General features: G+C 35.9%; 1 protein-coding gene across 1 annotated transcript; it reads right to left on the reverse strand.

The window, feature by feature from the left end:
* Nucleotides 1–8,861: 8,861 nt before the first annotated feature.
* Nucleotides 8,862–12,032, reverse strand: LOC133874495 (LRR receptor-like serine/threonine-protein kinase GSO1). The gene has a single exon (XM_062312329.1). It carries the CDS (start codon nucleotides 11,893–11,895, stop codon nucleotides 8,968–8,970), a length of 2,928 nt encoding a protein of 975 aa, XP_062168313.1. The 5' UTR covers nucleotides 11,896–12,032; the 3' UTR covers nucleotides 8,862–8,967.
* Nucleotides 12,033–12,313: the final 281 nt, after the last annotated feature.

Consider the following 12,313-nt stretch of genomic DNA (forward strand, 5'->3'; position numbering starts at 1 on the left):
AACTCGTTTTTTACAATTTTTTACACTTGATTGGAGACATTAGCTACTAAAAAACTGCATTTTCCAAAGGACAACTATTGCATTTGAGGGGACTTATCCTATAAAAAAAACTCTCAAAAGTATCATCCTCATTCCTTCTAAACTTCTCAAAATGGGTAGTTACCATTTGAAGTTTAGAATTTTCCACCCCAACTTTTTTTTTTTTTTTTTTTTTTTTTTTTTTTTTTTTTTTTAAGTTTTTAATATATATATATATATATATATATATATATATATATATATATATATATATATATATATATATATATATATATATTAAGTTTTATTAATTTTTAAAGTTTTTTTTTATATTGTGCCACGTGTCAACCAATGATGGTTGACACGTGTTAGTCTGTTAAAATTTGGATTAAAAAATAGACAGAAGTACCAAATTAATCTTTTCCTAAAATCCAAGTACCATCTATGAAGTGAAATAAAACTAGAATTCCAAAAAATAATGTTTTTAAACCACATGTACCAAATATGTCTTTAACCTTAAAATTTATCTTCACAGAATCAATAGGTAGAGGAGTTCAGATTTCGAACTTTAATTAAGATGCTTAATTTGGAAGATGCTGCACTCAATTAGTATTCTTTGTGGATTTGTTTGGCTTGGGCTGCCATCATGCAAGATTGCATTTGGAGGAGACTAATTAACCATGGATAGCCTTTGATTTTGTGGAGCCAGATCAAGTCTTTAGAAGGCTGGCCAAGGTTGGCATTAATTGTTGCTTCATCTGATCAAGTTATATATCCATTGTTGGCTACAAAACCAAGGGTTGCGATTTAAAAAATACAAGTGATCGATTTCGAAGGGATCCAGTAAAAATCATGTCAATCTATTTGACATCTAAGATATCTTGTAATATTTGGATATTCCACTAACATTTTTTATACAAGTAATGCTATTTAGTAGACTGTTGGTCGGAGATAGCGTGGCAGTAAACAATGGTGAATAATATGAATCGAAAAGAAAGAGAGTAAGAGAAAATCAAGACACAATTTTACATGGTTCGGCAATGTGCCAACATCTACAGGAGTATGGCTATTTCAATAATGATTTAAAGTTACAACATAATATATTTATAACAAAATCCTATTGTACGGACATATATGAAAAACTTTAAAATACCCAATAGATTATGGCCACTATACTAACACTCTCGTATTACTTTCTATGCTCAAGAGAATATGAGCCACTTGTTCCAACAGATTTGATCAAGAGAACTAAATTCCGCTGTCACATCCCCCGGTTGTATGTGAGTCATATAACAGTTTACTACTAAATAATATTTCTTCTTGTGACACTGATTAATTGTCTCCAATATTAAATGATGGTTAGGTGGCCAATCCAAGGGTTATAACAATTTTCCACTAAAATCTTGACCCTTGATTATCTGATAGTGTAAAATGAAAAGAACAAAATTTGTATTAAATTTTAGTGGAAATGCCATATATGGGCGCGAGCCACCTAATATTGAAGGCGGCTAGGGTTAACTAAGCTAGGGTTTTAGTTTTAAAATTTTCTTTCTAAAGAATGCAACTAATTAAAATTAGAGAAAAACTGAATTTGACTATATATTATGGGGATTCAATCCCATGCCCACATAATACTAATGTTAATAATTATTCCATAAAGTACTTAACAATGCCATTCAATATAAAACCTTAAAATTAAATTATTTATCTTATGTGTATTTAATTATGATTTGATCCATAAACACACTGGGTTGGCATAATTAATTTTAAGAATAATGGGATGATTTATAGCATTACTCATCCCCCTCGCCCCACACACAAAATTCCAATTAATTTTTCTTTCAAACTTAAACTTATGCCATGAGTTTGAAAGGAATGTTAAAATCTAGATGATTTTCTTCATATTATATTTGTTTGTATCAATATCATATATATAACGAGTAATGCTAGAAGTCCCTCTTGTGTCACTCCAAAAATGAGGTGACTTGTAAAATCACCATCAGACTTGTAATTGATAATTATTAAATTTTAATCAAATATTAATTTTAAAAGTCACCTCATTTTTAGAGATACATAAAAATAACACATAAAAGACTTCTAAAATTACTCGTATACAACGCTATAACAGTTGGATATGATATACAAACTCTTTTATATATTTCCACTTTCAATTCTTTCTTTTCTTAAAATTTTCATTAATTTTTTTCTTTTTCAATTTCTATATGTAGTTAAAGAAAAAAAAAAAAAGATTATAACAGTTATAACATATTAAAATATAAATTAAATAATTAATTTATATATTTCTTTTGCCAGGTGGCGGTCGGAACGGTGTGCATGGTGAGCACACATCATGTGTAATAAACGTTGGAAGCATGAAATGGAAACTGCAGATCTCGATGAATTAATACAAATTAAAAGATAAGCTCGGGTTGGACAACTTGCATTAATTATTTAATTTAATATCCAGATGGGCAGCCCACCTAACACTGCCCAAACTCCATCCTTCATTACTTCCTTGTAGACTCCACCTTGCCCGCTGCCCGAAACCCTAGCACCAAAGGTTTTCCCTAGAAGAGCTTTGAGCCTTTATAAAACCCTTACCAAATGCCTCCTTCTCCACCCAACCACTTCTTCTTCTTCTCCTTCTCCTTCTCCTTCTTCTTCTTCTTCTTCTTCTGTATTTATTTCTGTTAAGTTCATGGTTTTCTTTTGGTTCTTTTTCTTCCTCTGAAACTTGTCTTTTAGATCATGTTCAACCACTCATCACCCAAAGGTTGACATGTTCGATCATTTCATATATATATATATATATATATAAGCTTAAGTTTGTTATTTCTGCATCTGAATCGATTTTTTTTATGTTCATATATATATGTTTTACGTGCAAAAAACTTCCATCCGTCTGTGACATTTGGTGGGCAGAGCGGCCATATTTTGCACAGATTAACTGAAATATGAAGTACCATTTATTTGTGTGCTTCTGCTGTTTCTATAAGAGGTCTATGCGATCCTTCTCCACACAAACCTCTTTAGATAACTCTCCAGCTTACATTTTTCATACCAAATTCATGAAAACCTTCCCTTATTATTATTATTATTATTATTATTATTATTTATTATTATTATTATTATTTTTTATTACAGCGAGTTGATACATATAAATCTTGCATATTTAATACTGAATATGCCCATTTTTTATATAGAGATGAAAATCAAACATTTCTCTATTATATATTAAGATTATAATATATTTTCCTTGCTATCTTTGCTAATAATTGCCTTTTGAGGTGGTTGAATTAACAAACTTATATATACATTTTCAAAAAAAAAAAAAAATTATATATATTCAGATCTATTTTTTTTTTTTTTTTTTAAAAAAATAATAATATAAAAAAATACAAAAGAGGCATTTGGCATTTCCCAAAGCATGCACCCAACGAAATGGGTTCTTACTTCTTAGAAAATGCAAAAGTCATGGCACGTAGTCACGTACAAGCGGCGATGGCGGTGGCCCTTGGCATTTTGAATGACCACTTGATTGATTTGTTCATTATTAATTACTCATTACTTTTGTATGTGTAATAATTTTTCATAATTTATAGAATCTTTGAATATATTTTAAAATAATTCTATATATTTGTACCATTTTTTATGATTATTATTATTATTATTATTTATATTTTATCTTTAAGAAAAATGCTAGACTTAAATTTCTTTTATCTCTTTTTAACAATTTGTTGACAGCATTAATTGCTTATTCATATGATTGAATTTCTCATTAATTATAAATTCATATTTAATTGGATCACCATACGTAAACACAGCTCCACCGAAATTTTTTCAATGAAATCTGGTTTGTGAGCTTAGAAAAAAAAAAATAAAATTGGTGAGGGGCCTACAAGATGATGAGGTGGATGGTTCGTAGACTTGCTTATTAAAAAAAAAAAAAAAAAAGAGTTGGGGTCAAGTAGCCATGGAATGAATGGGCCGAAAGGACTGTGGCTTTAAAATCACGATGGGCCCACAGCTGGACACCGGTTCGACTCTTTACCTGGATATAAACTCATAGGCCCAATGATAAATAAATCTCCTGTAAATTCAAAGGCTCCTCGAGCTTTAAAAAAAAAAATAATAATAATAATAATAACAATAATAATAATGATGATTGACATAACCATAACTTTAGTGTGATAGACTCTGCTAGTTTCCATACCATGCTTTAGCTCTTTCTTTTAGGCAAAATAGTTTCTTAAAATATGTTTCAGGTATCTAGCTTCACACATATCCATTTTTTACTTTTTTGAACTTTTATTAACCACATAATACTTTTATTTTTATTTTTAATTTTTTCTAATTAAATAAGAAAAAGAGTTATAAGAAAAGATCATTTCCACTACTGATTCAAAAGAAAAGAGAAGTGGATGATCATATAAATAAAAAATAGGTGAATTCCTCGACAATAGACCCAAACCAAATGCACAAGATAGTTAATCACATAATACTTAGCATGCGTATAAGAGCATCCTTCCTTTTTATTCAAAAAAAAAGGAAATAAATAAAAAATAAATAAATAAAAAAAGTATCCTTCCTTCGTATAAAAACTATCCTTGTTTGAAAATTTTCATAAAATAGAAAGTTATTTAATTTAGAAACCTCCTTTCATAGTTGAGCATATGTACCAAGACAAACTTATTTTGTAAAAATAATTTTTACACCTTACAACATTTTCAAACATATGAAAGCATTTAACAATGAGTACGTAATAAATGAAACAATACAAATATAACATTGAAACATTTTTAATATAGAACATATTTCATATAGATATAGAGGTTGGAATTACTACTTACCTCAATACTGATTCAAAAAAGTTGGTTGGGATTGCTAATATCTAAATAATAAGGTTCAGCTATGTTAGTGCAGTTTCTAATTTTGAAGATCGAATACTCGAGCCAATGAGAAGAACACCTGCCAAAGAGATAAAGATCACAAGAGCTTGTCAGGCATGTATCGCTGAGGTATAATTCTGATGCCTAAGTCAACTATTTATTAGGGAGAAAATAATGATTGTGTAAGCAATCGTTTTGGCTAGAAAGATTATAACCCATTTTACCTCGATCTGACCCTCATTCTATAAAGGAGTATTAGAGTAATTTATCAAATAAAATCTCTCAATTCTTGAGATTGGAGTGTCGTTGTTGGAACGTATTCTTATTCCTAAATATTTGGATTCTGATGAGTCTTTTGATGAATGTGATGTAAATCATTTTTAAAACAATGTAATTGAAGTAGGGTTTGAGTTGAAATTTTACTGAGAAAATGACTGAGTTTTTCTTTCTAAAAATATTTCTACGGGGGGTTAGAAATAGGTGTGGGCAAAACCGTGCAAAACCGCATAGCCCCGCACGAACCGCACCGCCCCGCCCCGCCCTTACCGGTTTTTAGCTTGATATTCGCGAGCACGGTTTGGATTTTGGCCAAACCGTGGGGGGCGGGGCGAGGTGCGGGTTTATGATTTTTTCAACACCGGATCCCCACCCCGCCCCGCACCAACCAAAAACACCTAAAAATAGAAAACCCTAACCCCCATGTCTGGCGACCTTGGCTGTCCCTCACAAGTCACGCGACACACGCCTCACTTCAAATGTAACAAGTCACCATTTCTTCATCTTCGTTAGGACTGCAAGCCTTGGATTCTTTGGATTTGAGTAGGACTGGAGGAGGACAGCGGTTGAGATACATTGAGACGGATGCTGGGATATGTGAGACGGCGGCTGAAATTAGGGTTGCGATGAAGACAACGCAGAAAAAAGGAAAAGAAAGAGACAAATCGTTAAATGAAGGCCTGAAGGGTAAAATAGTAAATGGGGGAAGGCTGGAAGAAGCTAGAAGCCACGCGGAGGATGAAGACGAAATTTTTTTTCAAGTGTTTTACAGCTGTTAGTCACTCTCCAAATGGTGCGTTTTGTTTGATAAATCACTCATACGGTGCGTTTAGCCTAAAAACGTAAAAACGCAACACTTTGCCCCTAATCTAGAATCTTCTTCTTCTTCCATCTCTAATCTCTCTACAGCGTACAAACTCCTCTCCGTCTTTCTCGCACTCATTCACTCCTCCACTTCTTCTTCGTCTTTTTCTGGTTCTTCTAGCCTTCTAGGGTTTGCGGAACGGTGAGTCGGCGACCATGGAGAGCTCAGAGCTTGATAGGCGTGGGCCGCCGAGTGGTTGTCGTCTGAGTTGAAGATCGAACTGGACTAGCTACAGTCCAAGATCGAAACCCTTGTTTTCAAACCTTAGTGTTAGTAACTTCTTTTTCAGTTTTTATTTTTGATTTCTACATATGTGTATTGATGTTTGGTTGCTGAGAATCTGAGATACTCAAAGGATTTCACACGAAAACCCACCCCGCCCTGCTCAACCCGGACCCCCCGCCCCGCATCACCCCGCACCACACGGATTTCCCCATTTTTGTGCAGTTTGCGGGTGGAAAATCCTCAACCCGCAAGGGTGCGAGGCGGGGGCAAAAAGTGCGGAAATCCGCCCCGCCCCGCTCCGTGCACACCCCTAGTTAGAAATAGCACATTAATATGATCTCCGGCCTTCAAACTAGGTTCACCATCTAAGGCTCATAACTTATTAAATGGGCCTAAACTAGTATGCTGCTACAACACCTCAGTCTTATATTGGAAAGAGATAAATAACTCACATAGAGTGAGTGGTTTATAAGAGATATAATAAATGAGTGTTAAGTTTAACATTGCCTGGTTAATAAGTGAAACTGAGCTTTATAAGTGACTCTAGGGAAAGCTTCAAATCGACTAATCCTTTTGGGGTGATAGCACAAATCTGACTAGCGCTTTTCTCTGAGTCGTTACAACTGCACTTAGCAAACTTGGCCTAGCAAGCTTAAAACATGACTAATTAAGCCATTAATGCTTAATACTTAATAAAATTGGATCTTTGGACAGAAAATTTCGAAGTTGGTTTAATGTTTGTTCTCGATGTAATTAATTTGTAATAAATCAATTAGTTCTTGGAAATAGTATGAGGACCTCATAAAGGGTTATTGAAACAGTACTCAAAAGAGTCATCCAACATCAAGAGGTCTTTAATTTGCCATGAAAGTTTCTGATGCGGTCCAAAAATTCATGGTCATGGTCCATTTTAAAAACATCTTTTCCCTTCTTTTACCAATCTATGAACGGTAGATATAAACCCTAAATCATGAAAAATCCTAACTAAATAGGCTATTATTTGTTTATTTTAATAATTAATTAGGCAATCGGCGTGGAGGTTAGAAGGAATTTTTATTCTTAGTTAGGAAATTTAAATTTGACGTGGAGGTTGGAATTAAGGAATTTTTCCATGCATATATGCTGGCTAGCTAGCTAGCTGCTACGTGTAGAAAAGCGCCAGGCTCTCCTCTTTTAGCATGGACGCGCGGCCGTGCATGATGCATGGTTAGTTCATCCTCCCCTTCTTGCCGCCGGCCGCTCAAGAGGCAGGGCTGGCTAAGGTGAGTTAGCCGGTCGCCTAAGGCCTCAAAGACATGTTTTGTTCATGAAGAAGAAGAAGAAGAAGAAAAAAAAAAGGCTAATCATAATTTGAAACAGCTTTTTCTAGTGGAATAAGGTTTCAAATATAAGTTTGTTTGAAAAAAAAAAAAAAAAGCCTAATTATAAGATGAAATTGTTTTTTCCTAATGGAATAAGGCCCGGAGACTCAACCAAAAGGACGTGGACTACAAGAAAACCAATAAAGAGAGTAGGGCCCACAGAAAAAGACTTGTTGAAATACAAGTCATAATTCTACAAAAATAACAATCACTGAAAGTAGGGCTCACAGAAAAAGGTCTCATTTAAAATTATCGCCTTAGGCCCCAAAATATATCGATCAAGCCCTGTCAAGAGGCTTGGCATGCATGCAATCAAGAGCTCTCATCAATATTGGAATATTAATGGGTCGTCATGAAGCCTATAGAACCTACAATGGAAAGGAAAACAAGCACGGATGATATCGTCGACAAAGAACACGTCAATTTAGAAGAGATACTTGAATTAATATGTTTGCTGGGAGTAAAAATATAGCAATGAATTAGGGTTTTTTCGAAGAATTTTTCCCCCTTTGTCCATTTTTTAGGATTCTTTTGGTAGTACGTACTTGAGCTCTTGTATAAGTCTACGTATAGTCTTTGTATTCTATATGGAATGAGTTTTATATGCCTGAATCTCACACCAAATATAACTGTATGTACAAAAAAAAAAAAAATTGTGTACAAATATGATTTGCTACGTAACTATAGAGATGTAGAATATTATTATCATATCACAGTCTCTCATCTCTTGGGATTTGTCTCCCTCGTTAAAGAGAATTCTACAGTTATTGTCTGTATAGTCTTTGTATTCGAGTGTGATTCTCGGTATATGTCGTATTAATTAATTGTTATATGAACGAAGTGTTTCATATATAAGGAGATCGACGAATTTGATCTGTCTTTCCTCTAACAACTGAATTATCGATCTCCCACGTAGATGCGAAAGAGTGAGACCCACGATGGGATTCATTCCCAACAATACTTATACCTGTTTTCGATCCAGCTAGACCCAATATATAGATATATATACATATATCAAACTTTTCACTCGATCGGTTTATTGGCATGGCTCGATCTATGCGGAGGGTTGCCGAAGAGGAAAGCTAGATAATCTTTGGCAACCATGAAAACGATGAAATGGATTTCGAACAAACACACGATCGAGAAATATATATAAGACCCAAAACGGATCTTTTCTTGAACAGATCATATCTTCTGTATATACACTCAAAAGTTAGGGTAGTAAGATTGCAGCTAGCGCTAGCATGGAGTGTTATAGCAAGTAAGAAATCACAGGAGTAAAGATAATGCATAAAAAACAAAAGGGGAGAGAAAATAAAATAACAACGAAACTTTAGAACAAGGTAGTTTCTATGGCTTCTGAATCCATTCTGAGATGGAATATGCGTGCTAATATTGTAGAATTTGGCTTATTATCTTGTGAAGAAACTAATGCCATGGAGTTAACTTTCCAGTACTCACCATTCCTCCTGATCTTCTTATCTCCATAGACCCGTTTCCCATCCTCTCTCTTTTGTTCGATTCCACCACCATCTGAACTGGAAATTGAAACTTCTCTCCAGTGGCACCATATTCTCCACATGATACAGAGCATCAACAAGCATATCACTGTAGAAGTGAAAACAATGGCCACTATAATACCCACTACTTCAGTTTCGGAAAGCTGCTTTTTTACCTGCCCCACTGATTCCGAGCATGTTGCTAATGGTGGGCCGCATAGCTTTGCATTACCCAAGAAAGAGCTGAGTGGGAATCCTGAAAAGGTTGGAGGAAGTTGGCCCTGGAGATGATTATTTGACAAGTTTAGCATGTGGAGGCTGGTTAGTTTTTCAAGTGATGGAGGTACTTCTCCTTGGAGTTGATTACAAGAGAGATTCAGTCTTTCTAACTTGAGAAGGTTTCCAAGAGATGATGGAATTTCTCCGGAGAGGAGATTTTTACTCAAATCCAAGATCACTTGTAACTCAGTAAGCCAGCCTAGCTCAGATGGTATTGAGCCTGTGAAGAAGTTTTCTGAGAGCCTCAGTTCATAGAGCTTCTTACACTGTTGGATTGTCGAAGGAATGGAGCCAGAAAGGTTGTTTCTTTGCAGTGTAAGGACATTGAGAGAAGTTAGATTTCCAATTTCTGGTGGGATCTCCCCTGAGAGTGTGTTGCTATGTAGAGAAAGCTTGAGCAATTTTGAACAGTTTCCAAGCTCCGCAGGCACTGTGCCATAGAAATTATTTGATGAAAGGTCTAACTCACCAAGTTCTTGAAAGCTCCCTAACCATGGAGGCATTGTGCCTTTGAACTTGTTATTATTAAGTAAAAGGTGTTCGAGTTTTGTACAGCTTGAGAGTTGAGATGGCTGCAGTCCTCCTGAAAGATTGTTGAAAGATAGATCAAGAAATTTGAGCTCTGTCAGCTGGCCAAATATGGAATTGATGTTGCCAGAAAGATGATTGTGTGCAAGACGGAAGCGGCCAAGATTTCTTGACATGGAAGGAATGGGACCTGAGAAGCTGTTGTTTGTCAAGTCTAATGCAGTCAGAGCATTTGAACCAGAGAGAGGAAAGATAGTTCCACTGAACCTGTTGTGGGAAAAATTTATGATTTTAAGGTTTTTCAGAAGGAACAGAGAAGTGGGAAGAGGGCCTTGGAAGGAATTGTTGTAAAGCGTGATAGTGCTGAGTTCTGAAAGGAATCTGAATGTGGGTGGCAATGATCCAGAGAGTTTGTTATCAGCCAAGGCCAATAACTGAAGCCTTTTGCAGTAACCCAAGCTTGGCGGTATGGGACCTGACAGGTAATTCTGCCTCAGCTGCAGCAGAAGAAGATTCTTAAGCTTCCCAACTGTGGCAGGAATGGACCCTGTAAAATGGTTTCCAAAGAAATCAATTTCTGTTAAGCTCGTGCAGTTTGTTAACTCTCTAGGTATCTGTCCTGACATCTGATTATCATAGAGGTAAATGACACTCAACGCCTGTAACTTCTCAATCTCCACCGGAATTTCACCTGTAATCATGTTGTCAAACAGAAAAAGATTTTCCAGTTTGCTCAGGTTTCCTATTTCAGGAGGTAGGGTGCCGGAAAAGCTGTTATTATTGAGAATGAGATCTGTCAGGTTCTCTAGTTTGTCTAGGAGGGATGGTAGCTCTCCTTCAAACCTGTTGTCAGAAAGGTCTAATTGTTGGAGTGAGGAACAGTTCAGAAGCTCCAAAGGGAATTTGTCTGAGAGCTTATTTCGAGCCAGAAGAAGTTGTTGAAGATTCGAATTTCTTAGGCAGAAGTTGCTTGGAACGCTACCTGTCAAAGCATTGTTAGACAGAACAAGGGCTTCAAGATTCTTTAACTGGGTATTGAGAAGGCTTATGGTTCCTGAGAGGTTGTTTCTCGATAAGTCAAGCTTCTCAAGCTGAACCAACTGGTTAAGCTCTGAAGGAATTTCGCCACTCAATTCATTCCCGAGCAAATTCAAGTACTTCAGATTGGAGAGACGACTTAATGCAATAGGAATTGACCCAGAAAGGCTGTTATTAGCCAGGTTAAGAATTTGCAGTGATTTAAGCATTCCAATCGATGAAGGGATATCTCCTTGGAGCTGGTTGTTTGATGCTGAGAAGTTTTCGAGTTCTTCACAGCCATGCATCTCTTCCGGTATAAGGCCATTGAGACTGTTCTTCTGCAAATCAAGAGATATCAGATGCTTCAAATTACCAGTCTCAATTGGAATGCTTCCATTAAATTGGCAATAAGCAAGACCCAAAACTCTCAACTCTGTCAAGTTACCAATGGTTGGTGTAATTTCACCTGTTAACATGTTATCTCCTACTCTAAGAACTTGCAACTTCTTCAGTAGACCTAGCTCTGCAGGAAGCTTACCAGAGAGATAATTTGTATAGAGGAGCAGCATCCTTAGATTTTGAAGCCGCCCGAGCTCTGGAGGTATCGGTCCAGTGAGTGAATTTGAGGACAAATCAAGTGTTTCAAGTGAAGTGAATTGCCCAAACTCACGAGAGAGTGAGCCTGATAGTCCTGAACCAGATAGATTCAAGCCCAGAATTCTGGTCTGATCATCTGAACATGTCAGTCCATTCCAGCTACATATGTGAGAGCTGGGAGACCAGTTCTCAAGAACTCCTGCAGGATCGATTAGCTCTGATTTGACTCTCAGAAGCCAATAAGCAGCTGCTGAATTATCTCCAAGAGTACTAACAGCAAGAAAAGCGCCAAGTACTGACAAAAACAGCACCAACTGATACATTTGAATGCTGCCCATATGAGAATGGATGGCCAAGATGTTCAAGTATCAGATACCTGATTCGAAAGATTCAGTCTTGCGCGCTAGACAGAATTGTTGGAACAAAAAGTATATATAAAGGGATGAAATAGAAATTTGTAAGGGGAGAATTTGAACTGGAGATTACACAGCTTTAAACTGCTAGGATGACAGAAGCAAGGAGTTTATATAGTTTTATTGAGGTAGGCCTACCTAATCAGTTTGTAAAGAAAGGTGATATGCATAAAGTAATCAGCCTTTTACCTCAATTTTGGTAAAAGGTATATTTTTTTTTCTCTCTCTCTCTCTCAAGAGGCAATAATGGCCCATCGTGTAGCATGTTTAGTAGCTAGCTTGTGAGATGGGCAAGTGCATGGAGATAAGATAATTTCATGGGCTTGCTGAAAGAACAAAAAGT

Source organism: Alnus glutinosa, chromosome 8 (assembly GCF_958979055.1).
Source record: "Alnus glutinosa chromosome 8, dhAlnGlut1.1, whole genome shotgun sequence".
In the NCBI taxonomy this organism is placed as follows: Eukaryota; Viridiplantae; Streptophyta; class Magnoliopsida; order Fagales; family Betulaceae; genus Alnus; species Alnus glutinosa.

Excerpts from the sequence above, each read along its gene's own strand:
- LOC133874495 (XM_062312329.1), bottom strand. The coding sequence starts at position 11,895 with ATGGGCAGCATTCAAATGTATCAGTTGGTGCTGTTTTTGTCAGTACTT.